The following is a 16,347-nucleotide window of genomic DNA, read 5'->3' on the forward strand; positions in this document are numbered from 1 at the left end:
TTACAAGAGAACCTGAAGTAATAATGAACCCAAGAAGTTGCTTATCAAATTCTTTTTCCCTAACGTTGGATTGAGCAGTTTGTACAGGTACCGGTGTGTTCTGACTAGTGTAAATGGGGCCTGTGTCGAGTTCACTTGGAAACTAGCGTTTGATATTTGTGTTTCTTATGTTTACCTGTTCTTTGCTATCATTTACATTTTACCCTTTTCACAGGTTATTTTCTCATTATAAATTGCAAAATGGGAGGGGAAGGAGAGGAAAACATAGTTCCTGTAAATATTTGCAAGTTGATTTTAATGTTCAGTGTTCTGAAAGGATGTTAAAAAGGAAAAAGACAAGTGTACTTGCCTTGCTAGTGTAACATATGAGCCTGTATACCTCTGTCACTGTGCAAATAGACCCTGGATCCTTACAACAGACCTTGGGCTTCGAAGACCCAGAGTGAGACCAAACAAGACTCCATAAAACGCATCGATAAGATAACTGTTCCTGCCAAAGGTACGTTAATTTTTTTTAGCTTGGGTGTTGTCTCCCTTTGCCCTCCAGCAGGTTCCAGTTGCTCAGAGAAAGGAATTTCAAAACTTTACCTTGTTAGAGGAGCACATATAGATACTGTATTATTAGGTAAAAGACAAATAATTTAATTTCCTGGTTGTTCTTGTGGAAAAAGGTCATGAAGCAAGCATGCAGGAAAACATAGTGTGGTTCCTTCTTTCTAGAGTTTAGTTTTTTCTTTTGAATACCAGGTGACTTTTTCTTTCTCCAGTATAGTTCTGAAGTGATTTTTGCTAACATATTAGAATTCAGAACATGACCACAAGAGCTTACAGTGTTTGGGCAGATCTTGTGCAATACTCCACACAGTCTTGCAACAGACTCTTCCATTCAATACATTTTTAGTAGACATGTCCTTGAAAAGTCACTGATAAGTACTTGGTAGAGCATGGATACAGAGAACCTGAGAAAGCTGTGTGGAAGGGGCTGCAAGTGATTTGAAAATTAATACAAGATTTAAAATGTGAACGTCTAAATGGGCCTGCCAGTGATCAGTCTCAGTTTATTAATCTGTTAACGTACTTTGAGTAGTGCCCACTAAAGGAAAATCTGCAGTGTGTTAGATAACTGCAGCTGGTTCTGTAGGCACAAGAATATAGTCTTGCTGAACTTTGATGAAAATACTTGCATTCTTTTTATAAACCAGGTGTTTAGTATTTGAGCAGACTATACCACAAAGATGGAAAATAGATTAAGACTGTAGGAAATATTAACCTACTTGAATAGGGGATAGCCTTAATACGATGGAGAGCACTAAAATAATTTTTTAAATCATAGTAATCAAGCTTCTTCAGTTTACGTGTTTGCTCCTGGTAGTGGTGTTTCCCGTACTGTAAGCTTAAGGAGACCAGCATTAACTGTTCCAAAAGCAACATGGCTGGAAGTTTTGCTGTTGTTCTTTGATATGTTTATCTGGCTTTGTTAAGAGCTTGGCATTTATTAAGTTTTGTTTCTCTGATCATTTTCTTCGGCCTTTTCAGGCTCTGAGTTTCTGATTCCCATTACTGGATATTATTGCCAGCTCTGTCATGAATTTTTTGGAGATCAAATCTCAGCAGAGCAGCATGTGAAAAGTCATCCCCACAATGAGAAATACAAGGTTGGTAACTGGTGTACCAGGAGTGAGTCATTCCTTGTGTTAGATTTTACTTGTTCTGTCTTCCTTTCCTCAAGAATGACATTTGACTCCTCAGAGTATATGTATTTGGTTATCTTCACTACATTCTACTGAACTAAATAAGCAGAACTTCCCACTACACAGAGACTAATCTTTCATGTGCATGAGGTTGAAATGGTGTTTAAGTCCCAGTGTTGATTTTCAAACTCTTCTGTAAAGTGACAGCACTGCTGCAAGCCACCACTCAATTCACATTAAATTACAGAATGTGGTGTTTGTAGCATCGCGGTTTCTTGGTAGGAAGAAGTTTTCTGCTCTCTTAGTGTTGAGATGGCACTTCCTGAACAAGTCAAAACTTTTACAGAGCTGAATTTATTTATTTCTTTTTCATGGAAACTGTGGCTAAAATTGTGCCATTTATTTCCACAGAAATACATAGATGAAAACCCACTCTATGAAGAGAGGAGAAATCTAGACCGTCAAGCTGGGTTGGCTGTAGTTCTGGAAACAGAGCGCAGGCGGCAGAGTGAGCTGAAACGGAAACTAGTTGAGAAACAGAGAGAAGAGAAGGATGAGAAGAAACCAAAAATAATAAAGAAAGAGGAAGCAAAGAGCATCCCGGAGCTTGGAGAAGGGACTAGTGAAACTCAAGGCAAAATAGATTCTTCTGGGCGAAAAATGGGTATCAAGCTTAAACTGAAAAAGGAAGATAAGAAGGAGGAGAAAAAAGAAGAAAAGAAAGAGGAATCTAAAAAGGAATCACCAAGTCAGACTTCCTTTGGGAAATTCAGCTGGAAAAAGACTGAGAGAGAGGATAAAACCCTGGGAGGAGCTATTCCAAAGGAGGAGAGTACAGAAGGAAACAAAGAGGAGAGCAAGTGTCAGTCTGGGAAACTCCATGTCAAGCCCATTGAAATCAAGCTGTCTGGAAAAACTGTTATTCCACACACTAGCCCATGGACACCAGTTGTTTTCACATCAACACCAGCAAAAATTCTACCTAATCTACCAGTCCCCACCATGATTTTCAGGAAGTCTACTGCTGCAACAGTTAGCAAACCAGCACCTTTGAACACCTTTTTATCCATAAAATCCTCTGGAGCTACCACCAAACCACTGCCTGTAGTAAAAGAAACCAATGCAGATCTGCTGCTGCCTCCGGATATCATCTCAAAAGCTTTTGGAGGAGAAGAAGTAATTTTAAAAGGGGCAGAGGAGGATCTGAAAGCAGCAGAGAAAAGTGAGTCTTCTCAAACTTCTGATATACCACCTTCATGCCCTCCTCCACCAGCAGTCCAGCAGGCAGCTGTCATCCCTGCAGATGAAGTAGCTCCAGGTGTGTCTGAAAGTGAACAGACAATGCTGGCAATGCCTGTGAGACCCCCTCCACCACCACCACCTTCAACTGCTTTCAGTGATCAGGCAAAAAAGGTAGAGAAACGAAACTCTTGCTTGGCCACAGCCAATGCTAAAGATCTCTATGATATTTTCTACAGTAGTGGTGGAAAGGGTTCGGCTGACAGCAAGCTTGCAAGTTCTGCACTTCCAAATGGAGAAAGCTCTAACCTAACAAAACCTGCAGACTTATCTGCAAACCCTAGAACAAATAATAGCTCATCTTCCGTGAAGGAGGATTCTCAGAACATGGCTGCTGAAGTTAGCCAAGTCTACTCAGCTGAGCAAAGCTCAGAGCTGGAGAAAACTGATACTCAGGAGACTTCAATACTTCATATTGAGATGAGCCCTGATGTTGAAAATGGTATTCAGAAAGATGTAAGTAAAAAAATTCAGCTTCCTCTTTCAACAGATGTTCGGACTAAATTGAAAGAAGATTCCTCACAGTGTAATAATCAAGTAACAGGGAATTGGGTTCTTAGTGAGAATCAGGCTGAAATGAACAAGAAACCACTTCAGTCTCAGCTATCGGAAATGTTAGTCACAGAATTGCCAGAAACAAAAACTGCTTCTGGTATCCAGATGCCTGCAGAAATTGGACCTGTGGATACAGGAGGTAGAGAGCAGGTAGGCAGTCAGGAATTCTGTGTTCTGCAGACAACAGAGGTCCAAGAGAAACTTGGACAGGAAGATGCAAATAAAACTTCCATTACTAACACAAAGGTTCCTGGTACCCTGGAGAAAGATGCAGAGATGAAAGACTGGGAAGTAAAAGCGGTAAAGACTGAGCTTAGCTTACACCCAAAGACGTTGTTACCTGAAACACAGAATGAAATTAAAAATTTGGAAAATTCCCATTTGGTAGAGGAAAAGTTAAGTGATAACTGTAGAACTCACTCAGAAACTGATAGTCCAGACTTGCTCTGTGATTCTCAAAACACCTCAAAAGAAAAACCTTCAGTAGCAGTAATGACAGAACAGAATTCTATTGATGCCTCCTTAAAAGATGTAAAACTGAAAAGTGTAGCTTTGGAAGTATCTCAGCCAGGAGTCCTTGGTGAAGCTCCCCGAATTTCAGAAACCCAAAATAAGATTTCAGAATTGACAAGAAGTGCTGGTGAATGGGACACTTCCAGAAGTAGTAATGGAGAACAGGTCATCACAACCCACTCTTGTTCTGAAAGTGGTTGGGATCTACCAAATACTCCAAATGTAGAAATAAAAACTGGTTCTAATGAAGTTAGTGCTTCAGAATTGACAGAGGTATGGCCAGACACGTGTCTTGCCAACACAGGAACTAGAATTAGTGTATTAAAAGGTCAAGAAAAAGTTCGATCTGAACCTTCAGGCCATGCAGTATTAGATAACCAAACCCAAAGGCAAGAAGTTGCATGGTTAGTCAACGCCTGCTCTGCGAACATTGTTGAACTCAGATCCAGTGTAGAATTAGTAGTTGAAGTTGAAAAAAAATCATTAGGACACACCGGATCTGATGCAACATTAGATAATGTTTTTATCAAGAGAGATGCAAAACAAGTAGGGACTGGAGGCTTTTCTAGGGCTTGCTCTGATCTTGTCCGAGAGTCAGTAGTTGGTTTATCAGCAGATTTCCATAGGGACCATCTTTCAGAAGAAGCTATCCACTTCCAAGAAACAAAGCATGAGGTTTTAAGAACCTCAGCAGCCAATGACTTTCATGTGAATAGCACTCACTCAGGATTGAACACTGAGCGATCTGAAAGTCTCTCTGCAGATGTTTGTGTGGATAATGACAAAGTTTCTTTGACATCAGAAGATGTGAAACATAATGAGACTCCCTTCCAGAAAGCAGAGCTCGAGTTTAAAAGCACTGATTTCAGTTTGGGAGATACTAAGGTAAAACATGAATGCTTCAGCATCCGTACAGCGGGACATTTAAATAAGAATACGGAAGAAGTCTCAAAACTAGAAAATGTTGCATCCATTAGGTTGGAGTCCAATAAACTTAAGAAGCTGGGCATTGAAAAAACAGTGGATGAAACAGAGATTACTGATTTTGCTACATTGACTTCTGGTAGTCAGGAAGATAAATTTTGCACACAGATTTCTCAAAAAGATATGCCACAGCTTGGATTGCAGTCCTCAAATAGTGACACTACAGAAGTGGTCATGCCAGTTCTAGAAATGCAGCGCATTTCTCCCATGTCCGAGATCCTTCTGCAAGAGAGGGAGAGCAAAGGTGGAGCTGCTGAAATGCTGTCACTGAGTTGTGACGGAGGCAACGCAGAAAGTCAGGCTTCTGGGTGCATGGAAACTTTCCTTCCTGAACTCAAAGAAACACATGGAAATGAAGGTGGCTCAGGAAGCAAGGGAGTACGCACCATCCAGAGCAAGAAGACTGAGCAAACAGAAACTGCTGATGGTTTGGAAGCTACAACAAATTCAGGAATTGCTGAAAGCTTAGCAGAAAGCCCAGTGGGTTGAAGTGAACCCAGCCAGTCCCAATATTTGAGGAGCCAGAGCTGGGATTATGTATATGGTTTTTGTTTGGGTTTTTGTTCCAGTTGAGGGGTTTGGGTGTATTTTGCATCCTGTGGTAGGACTTGACTAAAGTGAAACTTACATCATCGGAAACCAGACACATACTTTATTCTGTACATAATTAATTGTGTAAAATGTTTTTTCATGTGAATTTTTTTGCCAATTTATTTTCTACACTCTCTATTAAAATGGAATCTCTCATTTATAATGCGTGCGTCTTTGTTGTTTATTTTGGGGGCTTTTATTCTTTGACCATTCTTGGATGATTTCCAGCTCACCCTGTTTGTGTCAGTAGCACCATGAGTAGCCCAGCCACTGGGACAAGCTCAAGAACAGCAATTTAAAATTTGAGGAAATGGAGACTTGCAGAAGAGCTAAAACTGAAAATTTCTTTAAACTGTAATGCATGGTTTTGTTTACTTCCATTGTTTGAAATGCAAGAATGTGATTAGAGTTGATTTTGTTTGTTTATCTGTCTCTGTGATTTGTAATTATTATTGTATTACATCTGTACTTAAGCTGTTTCATTGTATTGTATAAGCACATGTATGGATGCCACATCAATAAGCAAGGGGAGAAAATCTGCCCGACTGGCTTTTGGAGAAGAAGACTAATCGGTAAGGCTCTGTGGCCTGACACCTGGACCAGACATATTGAGGTCACTTACATGATTTGAAATGGGCTTTCTTTCATTGTATTGTGATCCAGTAACTATTTGTGTTAAATCATTTAGCAGCTGACCAGCTCTGAAGAAGCAGAAGATCAGAACCCTGGTGTCAGGAATTGGACTCGCTTCATGTGATACAGACACATGCATGCCTACCCTGAATGGTCCTTGAGCTATCAAAAGCTCTAGTGTGATGGTTCTCATTTGTATAGCTTGTTAAAGACTGAAGTATTAAATGTGTTTGCTTGGATAAATATAACATTTTTATTTATAAATTGTTTAAAAAATAAACATATGGTGGTCAACAAGACTTTCTTCTTGATTTTCTTTTTTTTTCTTAACTCAAGGAAACTGTTTTATTTAAATTAGTTTCTAACTCCTGTAGTAGCTGGTAAAATTGAGAAACTGTAGATGATGATGTTCAACAGTTAGCCTGCTCAGTAAAAAAAATGATTTATTCCCAGCTGAAGTCAATGGAAGAATTATCGTCAACATCATCAGTGGAAGTTTGTTTGAAGTCCTGAGCCCTATGTAAATCTCGAGGTGGGGCATTGGGGTGGGGGAACCTAAGGAGAGTTCATATTTCTGTAATCGCTACCAGCATGTGGACCTCCGGGGGCGGGGGGGGGAAATCACCTTTTTTTCTTCTGTTTCCATGACTGTGTGTGAAGAAGTTATGAAATATTTTTCAGAGTCATTGTGGTGTTTTTCATATTAGAAATGTAAGAACTATTTAAGCTGAATTTGGAAAACGAGTATAAATGGTCTTCACAAAAAAAGGTAATTAAGAAGGGAAGAGGGGTTTGAGAAAGGCTCTTTAAGCTTTTTTTATGATGGTAAGCAGTTACTGCATTGAATATAAGAAGTGTTTGTTAGTATCATTGCCCTACTTTCTTCAAATAACCATTTGCTGTCAAAACCAAAGAGAGCAAGGTTTGACATGCTCCGATACTTTTAAAATGCAGTTGGGTAATGAGTAGAGATTGCTTAAATCCTGGTTTATAAAAAAGTCCTTTGTAGTTGTTTCTTGGTTTTCTTCTCTATTTTTTTTTATTATATATGAGTTTATTTGTTTACAGTTGACAGCTAAATTCCCCCCCCACCACCACCCCGTTTTCTCTCCAATTTGTTCAGTGAAGTGCTTGGTCCCTTGTAAATCCACAGAGGAAGAGGGGAACTGGTTTTCTTGCCTCCTTGTATTGAGGGATATCAGTGCAGGGAAGGGAGATATTAAAGGGAAGGATTAATTTTTCCGTAGTTCTGCATTTTAGATGGTGCTGTTTTGGGATACAGACATGCTTTTTGGTTAGTTTCCTTTTCCAGATTGGTTTTCATGAAGTCTCGGTGCATGCAACGGCAAACAGAATAATTTGGATAATCGTCTTCTTCAGACAACCTTATTAAATGCTGTGTTACCTGTGTGGGACATACTGTTGATTAACTTTAGTTTGGGGGAAAGGACATAAATATAAATCCAATACCCCTGTTTTCTGCTTTCCTACAGTTGCTTCTACAAGTAGTGGTGGTGTTCAGTGCTGAAACTGGCTGGCCATGAATGGAGAGCAGCTAGCACCAAGGGAAAGCAAGAGCCTTGCAAATGAGCCTTATCCCATATTTGTCTTCAGCTTTCCAGAAGCTGAACCTTCCTATGGTACAAATTAAATAGCACTTATCTTCATGCCCTTGATTCACACTGGAAGAAAGATTAATCTGGTCTTTTTTGAGGTAGGGCCAAATGTACTCCTCGAACTGCTGGAATGGACAAGAACAAAAGAGATGATGTAGGTGATGACATCTAGGCAGATTGGCAGACAGAGGCTTTAACACTGTCTTGCAATTTCATGAAATGGCATATATTTTTATTTATGTATTCTTTTTTTTCTTTTTTTTTTTTTTTTTTTTTTTTGCTGTGGTTTCCAGAGGCATGCAGTAAATGATTTATCCACTGTACTGGTCCCCTGTGCTGGCAGAGCTGTAGCATAGTGCACTGACTGGGAAGCCTTAAGTTCTAGGCTGGCCTTGGACTCTTGACTCCAGATCCTCAGGAGGAGGGGTGAGTTAATGGAGGGGATTTACTTGTGTGTTTGAATGGTGCCATACAGCATTAACTCTCCTTCCCGACCTAGTTCCCTAAAAGCTACATAAGGTATAAGAAGTTACCTTTCTCCTGATTTTTAGAAAGCTGCAGATAGGGAGGAAATAAGCCTAGTTTGAATGTTGCTTTCTTTACACTACTTCAAACCAGGCACAAATACCTAGTAAATTCAAAGGACAATGGATTAACTCTAAGCCTTTATTTGATTCTGCAACCTTTAGTTTGCCATGATGGAGGCTGGTAGAAAGGCCTTTCTCCTGGATGAAGTTTGTTGCAAAACCAACCTTTTTTTAAGAGGCAGTGGAAGAAGAACCGTGGAAAAGCTGCTGGTGTTCTGTCAGTCTATTGTACATCCAGGTGATTTTTTAATACTTCTTCCAGTTTCTTTTAACATCTGTGGCTGTATTTGGAAAGGAGAAGCAGCCTTCGAATGTTTACATTTTGCAGAAAACTTTAAAAGCAAAGGTAATGTTTTAGACAAAATACAGTAATTTTTTTTCCTGGGGTAGTCTCTTGGGCAGGTAAACCTTTCTTCTAGTTTGCTGGAATCTTGTCTTTGACTAAGTTTTAACTAAGCAGCAGATAGGCTTTTGGGGGGATTGTTTCTTTGTTTTAGACTTTTAAATGGCATGTGAGCAGGGAAGAAACGTATCAACCAGCCTTCTGTTATTAATTTTTTCCAAATGTTTGTGTCTTAGAGGTAAAAAGTACAAGTAGTAGATTAAGATGTAAGGTCTCTGCTGTTTCTTAATTCTTGCCAAGGGTGAAAATAAATGACTAATTCTTATCTAAGGGAAGCTGCATAAAGATCTTAAATTTTGCCCATGGAAACAGCAGGAAAAGTGGGCAAAGACAGATTATTTTTTTAGCCTAGTAAACCCCAAACAGTTGTCAGACATAGCAAGTGAAAGTAAGTGATGATGGCAGAAGTCTCTAAAAAAACAAACCCACAACCATCCACTAAACTAGTGCATCCCAAAGCATGATAAAACTGTATTTCTTTAGTGCAAAGGGCAAGAAAAGTTGCATGAGATAGGTTTTTATGTGGCACTTCATGAAATACTGTGTTGGTGTATTACTCTCCCAGAACATTACAGAAAGGTAAAGGGAGCAAAATAATTCTCTGAGACAGAATTCAGTCCTCTTCTGCCTGCTGCACAGACTAAGTGCGAACAGCCTACGTGCCACTACTGTAGGAGTATAAAGCAGCCTTAACACTGATTTTACTTGACGACTCTGCATCTGTCTAGCATGAAGAAGGAGAGAGAGGTGCGGGTTATGGTTGCTAGACCATCCTTTCTGTTAGCTATTTTCAGACAATATGCATGTATTTCTGGTTGTAACCAGCTTGAGCAAAATCATGCAGCTGCAGAGTGTTACATTCTGCCTTAGAGCAGAAATCCGAGGCTCCATATTCAGTATTAGTTGCTGGGTTTTGTTTTGCAGTCCCACCTCCACCTCTTCTTGGGCTGTCTTTTTGCTTGCAATGAGAAGGCTGATTACCATATGTTAGCAGTTTTAGGCTCTAGTAAAATGAGTCAAGCTGCTGTAATAATTCCCAGCAACCGAGGGTGCAGGGAGCAGAGCCATCAGAATTGCTCAGGCAGGTGGTAGAGCTGAGTAGCTGCAGAAGATAAAACCCGTATCAGAGTTGCTTCAAGGAAAGCGATGTTCCCTTTTACCAGTCGGCTGACTGAAGAATCTTCAGTTTACGGACAGGAAAGCACACACGCAAGGTAACGTTTTCAATTCTTAATTAATATAATTTTTTCTTCAAGAAACTGCTTTTATGGGGGAGCTTTAGGCGGAGCCTAAGCAACACTAACTGAAACAGTAGGGATCACTTGGGGATACCACCCTGTTTAATTTGCTTGCAAACTTTAGATGAATGTAGAAACAACGTAACGCTTTTGAGCAATGGTAGCTGTGAGAAATAGGAAAAGCCCTGTAACAGCTATCTGGTAAACGGTAGGGATAATAGCCACATCTGTACTCACATTAGGCTGTATTCATCTCCTGTCAGGTACAAAAAAACCAGAAATTAAAGGTAAATGCCAGATAATTAGATGAGAGAAGGACTCATGTAGCTATGCATCTGAAAGATGGGTATTTAGAAATGCTTGATTAGCGGGGAAAAACCAACAATGTCTATTAGCAAAGGACTATCGGTCACTGCTTTTTCTCCTAAGAACTGAAGGTTTAATGCAATTAAACCCATTTAAATACGGCGCTTTACAGGTACTGTTTAAACTTCATGTCCTCTGCCAGTTAGGTTCAAATCCAGTATACCTTGATTGTGTCTCTAGCTATATCGTCCAAGATAGGATTACAAAAGTAATTCACACTTGTATTTTATGTATTCAGTGCAATGAATTCATGCAAGGGATGGGGTGGGGGGGGACATGATGAATGCCATATCTGCATTTGCTACAGTACTTTATAATTCACATTTGATCTATCTGGCATTTGATATAAGTAAGATACAGGTGTGGATAGCCTGCTTCAACCTGGTTACAATGTCTACAGAAGAGAGATCATCCAAGATATTAACTTACTAATGTAATTCTTCCTCTGAGAGTTGGATTTGTGTTTCAGAATGCAAGAAAGGCTTACAAGTTGAAAGTTTATTTCAGGTTTGTACCATGAACCCTCTACTTTATAAGCTTAGCATCCCAGACAAAAGCATCAAATACATAGCTTTTAGTTACCCTAGTTCTTACAAATCTCTTCTAGTGTACTACCTACATTCACAGTATGTTCAGCTACAGCTGTTTTCATTCTGTATTAAGCTTGCCAGATTTCTTCCAGACTACATCAAAAGCTTTTGGTATTGAAAGCTTTTGATGCAGAGGGGAAAACAATTAAAAGGCCCTCAGATTTGGGAATGTGACAGTCAAGCCCAGCAGATGCTCAGCAAGCAGGATTTTAGGATGAGCATTGAGTTTGCTGTAACAAGCCCATTCTCTTTGCTGGCTTTTGGTTAATTTCCACAGGAGCTAAGAAAATGTTATCTGGAACTGCTGGACTTCTGGAATCCTGTTCTGGGAACGTGGGTGCAGATTTGCATCACTGGAATGGTATCTCTTTCTCTTCTCTTTGGTATGAGGGCACATTCTTTTCATTATTATTAATGTGATTAATCAGTGAGGCTTTTTCTATATTCTTAATGGTTAAACATGCTGTTCATGGGTTTGTCTGTAATTTAAGTTCCTTTGCCAGCATCCAAGAAGAGTGTATATGTGTGGGTGCTTCCTTTCTCTTGATTAAACAGTATTATTTTGACAACAAACATTAAACTTTTATGAAAAAACACTGGATCCTGAGTGCTGTTTGTTTAAAAATTATTCTCTAAAAAGGATTAAAAAAGTGCACTTCAGGGTATTAGTAGTGGTATGAGAGGGTGCTAGATCCTGAAGCTTGTTGATTCATAGGGCCTTTACGGCCCTACAGTAACGTAGTTTCTACATCTGTTGGAAGAGCTGCTTAAAGCAGGGAAAAAGGCTTTTTAAAACTCCTATCTCTATACTTAATCTGGAAACACCTGGCTATTTTTAAACTCTGCTACCATGTTAAATTATTCATGCAAAATTTTTGTCATATGTTCACAGAAGTCCCTTGTCAACTCTTTTTGCAATTATTTCACCTGAGGGAGATGGTGCTATGTTTCATCAACAAAAATGTCCTGACAGTAGCTACCAAGCATGTAAAATAATAAAGACAAACAACAGACAGCCTGCTTTTTTGCATAGATTTATCACAGCCATTGATTATTCTAGAAAATGATGTGTAAGAGTTTGCTTTACAGTAGGTTGATAGGCTCATCCTGATTCATATGTGATGAAAAAACACAAACTAGTTTGTTGCTGCTGCTCAGGGAAGGAGAGCATTTTAGAAATATTTATTTTCCCCACACAAACTCCACACAATGCTAACGTGTTTCCTAGCAGTAGTGCTTGATAAGTCTTACCCAGCTGTATACTCTTAAGTATTGAATTATCAGCTCTCAGCTTGCTATTGTTATACACCAACTTTCCCTTTCTCCGTCCTTAATTTGCTACTGCAGAGGCTGACCAGTAAACTAATTACCATAGCACTGACATCCTTTGGCTAACAGAGGTGTAATCCAGGGATGGATTCGAACACCCTGTCAAGAAGAGGCTGCCTGTACTTTCATCCCTTTCTTCAGTAATCAAAGCAGCAGAGTAGCAAAGATCCAGCTACTCTAGAAAATAAAATAAGCATGTATTTCTGCTGATAAGGTATTCAGGAACATGGTACAGTATAGCTAGTGTAAAACTTAGCTGCCACTCAAAGGCTGCATTTTAACCTTGTTCTTTAGCAAAAATTAGCTCCTGCCTGCAGTAGGAGAGAGGTGTTGGTTGGAGTTGCTAAACCTGGTAGCCTGACAGAGGTGAAGCTGCCTGCAGCTCCATCTCCCCAGGTCCACCCAGTAGCAGGGCTGAGTGTGTACTCCCAGTACGCACACACAAGCACGTGTACGTGTATACATGTGGCCAGCCATGTAGGTAAACACATATAAAACCAGAAAATGGCGCTTCTGCAAGTGGAAACAGGACCAACAGCATCATTCTGTTCCCCTCTCTGGAATGAAGGTCCCTAGTGAAACATACAGACATACATACAACATTGGTCTCTCCAGTAACGGGCCTTAGATGCTCATTTATCTAGTAGCTGGCCCTGGATCCTTGTTCTCTCCAGCTGCAGACACCTCCAAGGCCCACTGCCTCACTCAGGTTGCTGGTACTCGGACCGCCTTGCATCCACAAACACAGGCACACACAGACTATGGATCCCTTCAATAACTGCCCTTAGGCAGTCCACCCTGTAGCTGACCCTGGTGCCCTCTCATCTCTAATCCTCTCAGGCAGAACCTGACAGCACAGCAGTAAGGACTGAAGAAAGTCTGGAGAGCTGAAAGCAGTCAGAAGCTGGAAGAGTATTAGGGGAAGTGTCATACGTGCTTGTCCTGCTTTTGATCTTCCTATGGTATCTGGTTTTATTTAATACTATCAACAGGCTATTCGGCTAACCAGAGCATGGTCTGAGCCAGAACTGATGTTCCTAGATACCTGGTAAATACAGATATATGTCTGGCAGCCAGTGGGCTCTTATCTGCAACACAGTGGCTGGATTCTGCTGCATCCAGGCACTCTGGAAAAGCTGCAGCATCCTCGGAGAAATTAGTAAAAAAATTGATTTTGATATAAAAGTCATTAGCAGCACTTTAACATGCACACTGCACCTTGTAATGCTCAAATGTGTTTCATACTGTTGCACAAGTGCAGATTTCAGGATGCCTCTGTCATGGGGATTTTTGACAACCACAGAGCAAACAGGCAAGACCTGAGCTGGGGTGGTATAAATGTTGTGAAAATAATTTGGCTGTAATTAAATAATGCCTGCCTTAAGGTTGTCGTCTTTGGCCAGGTTTCCTATGGAAGCGAGGTTTAAACCATCAGGGTGTATATCTTCAAACTCTGTGACCCATTCCAGGAAAGGTCAACAAGCCTCCTCCACTTTGGTGGCAGGTCCTTTTGGTGCAAAGCTGAAGGAGGGGCTGCAACAGCAGCTCACACTTTATTAGATGTGAGAGAATCTGCTCAGGAGGAAGTCCTTTATCTTCAGTCAGAGCTCACATCATCCTGGACACGAAACCCAATCAATCACAAAAGGCAAATACACAGGAAACCAATTGTCTTTGTTAAATGACAACTGGCAGCAGAGCAGCAGAGCACCTCACACCTCTCAGAATAAATATTTCTGGCCGCTGTGCAGCCCCAGGCCATGCAAAGGCTGCCAACTTTCTTAACCTGTATCTCGCAGCCTGAGAGCACCTGACCAAGATCCACCATACACATCCACATCTCTCCAGCACTAAGGGGGCCAGAAGGGGTTTACAGGGGTCCAACAGACAGGACAGCAGCAGTCTGGGCTGGTTTGGTTCTTCCCATAGGGGAAATTGGTATTACACAGCTTTTCCAGTGCTGACACAGCATAGGGAGTCATGTACAGCTGAAGCCAGGATGCTGGAGTGAAGCTGCCTGAGGACCACGGGTGGGGAGGGAAGGAGCCGTAGCAAACCCAACCAGGGAGAGAATAAAGATAAGGAGAGCTGAGCTCAGTTCTGCAGCTTGACAAGCCTTCTGCAGAGCCTTGGGTAGCCCATGGAAATCAGCTACCCCAGTTACAGCCCTGGTGTGAGCCGACAGCCCAAGTGGCTGCTACTCCCAGAAGTAACTGGTCTGCAAAGCCATGGATCTCATTGCGCAACAGCAAACTGCTTGGGACAAGATTAGTTTGTTCGAGAAGCACTTGCATGCAAAACAAAAACTAACTGTACAGCGTCCAAGTGAATTTCTTCTAGAGGGGCCAGGATGCTGCACAGTTGCCATTCACACCTCCCATGCCTCTAAAATTAGGGTGGTGAAAAACCCTACACAGCTAGGAAAAAAATAATCACAACTGACAAGACACAGAATGACAAAGCAAAGCCCTTTTCCCAGTCCTTGGGGGAAATTGTAACTGCCTGTTCCAGGTTAGCATCACATCTTCAACTGTTCTTCTCCCCAGCCACAAGATCCATATGGTTTTCAAGAAACTGCTGGTTCCCACAGCACAGAGAGGAAAATAAGGCAGTTGTGGAACTGAGCGGTACAGACTGGAGGGGATGCCTTCCACCTTGTCCCTTCCCTGCCATATTGCCATGACTAAATCAGAGAAAAATAAACAAAAGGCAGATGTTAGCTGAGCACCAAGATGAATACAACCCATCTCCTGTGCCTATGCTTATCCAAGTATGCTTATCTCAGTAGTGTCAATATAGAGTTTACCTGCAGTAAATGTAGATGACAGCATTTCCATGAAATTATTAGCACAAAATCCTTGCTTCTCAACACGTGTGGATTCACAAGTGAACACAGAAACAGTCTCCATATAAAATGATTGTTTCATGTACTGCTTGCTACTATGAATGCTTTTAAATCCTATGTTTAGTCCTTGTCTGTGGGCAAGAAAACATGCAGGTTCAGAAATAAGGGCTAAACGTTATCGTGACCAGAAGCAGCAACAACTGAGGAGCAGGGGCAGACTATGGACATACTGCCCTGCTTTGTATACTTCCAGCTGTGCAAGCAAGCTGAACCCAACCGTTATATCAAACAAGTGTCACAAGCTTTCAGCTGCAGTGTTGAATTTGGGAGGAAAAAAACCGAATCCCCCAAACCCTGACTTGGACTACCCACCCAGGCAAGGCTCCCAGGCAGAACACCTGAGATGCTTTGAATAAACCCAGAATGAACGGACTAAAGGAAAAGCAGGGAATTCTTACAGCCAAGTTTAGCCCAGCAGCGATAAGGCAGCTTGCCAGGAGCCTTAATCTGGTTTTGTTTTTTAAAAAATGTAAATAGCCCACAGTTACCTTTTACCAACCACTATACAAGTAGAAGCAAAGACATAAAGAAACAGAAATGCCCATACTATTCCTTCCACATTAAGTTTTTAGTCTTTAGGAGGCAATTTTCCCCTAAATGTGTAGATTGACCTCTTTCTAATAGCAGAATCAGTGACTGAGCTGTCTGTTAGTGAAGAATTTCTTCTTTCTAGCCCTTTGAGGTACTGTTTCTTTGTCCTCCTACCTATCTTGAGGCTTTAAGATCCCTCCTTATTTGACCGCTGCTTTTCCTCATTATGCCTGCCAAGGGCAATTTCATGAAGTACAGGCAGCCAGGACTCCTCTGCCGGAGCGTCAGCTTGCTGCTGGTGACGGACCAGGATTATTTTTGGCACAAGCGCTCTTGGCTTTCCCTGGCATAGCCTAGCCATTACAACATACTCTGCTCTCTTACGCATGCTTCCTTTTTAGTACTGATGTGCTTTCTGCAGGATTGCTTCTACGGTCCTGTTAATTGAGTTTTCCATTATTAACAATGCATCTTTACCCACATGCATGGCATTCCTTCTGAAGATGCTGGCAACTG

General features: G+C 41.1%; 1 protein-coding gene across 2 annotated transcripts in view; it reads left to right on the forward strand.

Moving 5' to 3' along the window:
* Nucleotides 1–6,812, forward strand: part of ZNF318 (zinc finger protein 318) — a 29,008-nt gene extending 22,196 nt beyond the window's left edge. The window contains exons 8-11 of one of the 2 annotated variants that reach the window (XR_007509875.1): nt 400–499; nt 1,537–1,655; nt 2,103–6,205; nt 6,322–6,812. Coding sequence is in view for 1 of the 2 variants with exons in the window: in XM_049831599.1 (XP_049687556.1) it covers nt 400–499; nt 1,537–1,655; nt 2,103–5,531 (3,648 nt within the window). In the remaining variant the exon portion in view is untranslated. Of the gene's footprint in view, nt 1–399; nt 500–1,536; nt 1,656–2,102 lie in introns of both variants that reach the window. The other variant, XM_049831599.1, reaches the window with a different exon arrangement.
* Nucleotides 6,813–16,347: the final 9,535 nt, after the last annotated feature.

This window comes from Accipiter gentilis, chromosome 28 (assembly GCF_929443795.1).
Source record: "Accipiter gentilis chromosome 28, bAccGen1.1, whole genome shotgun sequence".
In the NCBI taxonomy this organism is placed as follows: Eukaryota; Metazoa; Chordata; class Aves; order Accipitriformes; family Accipitridae; genus Astur; species Astur gentilis.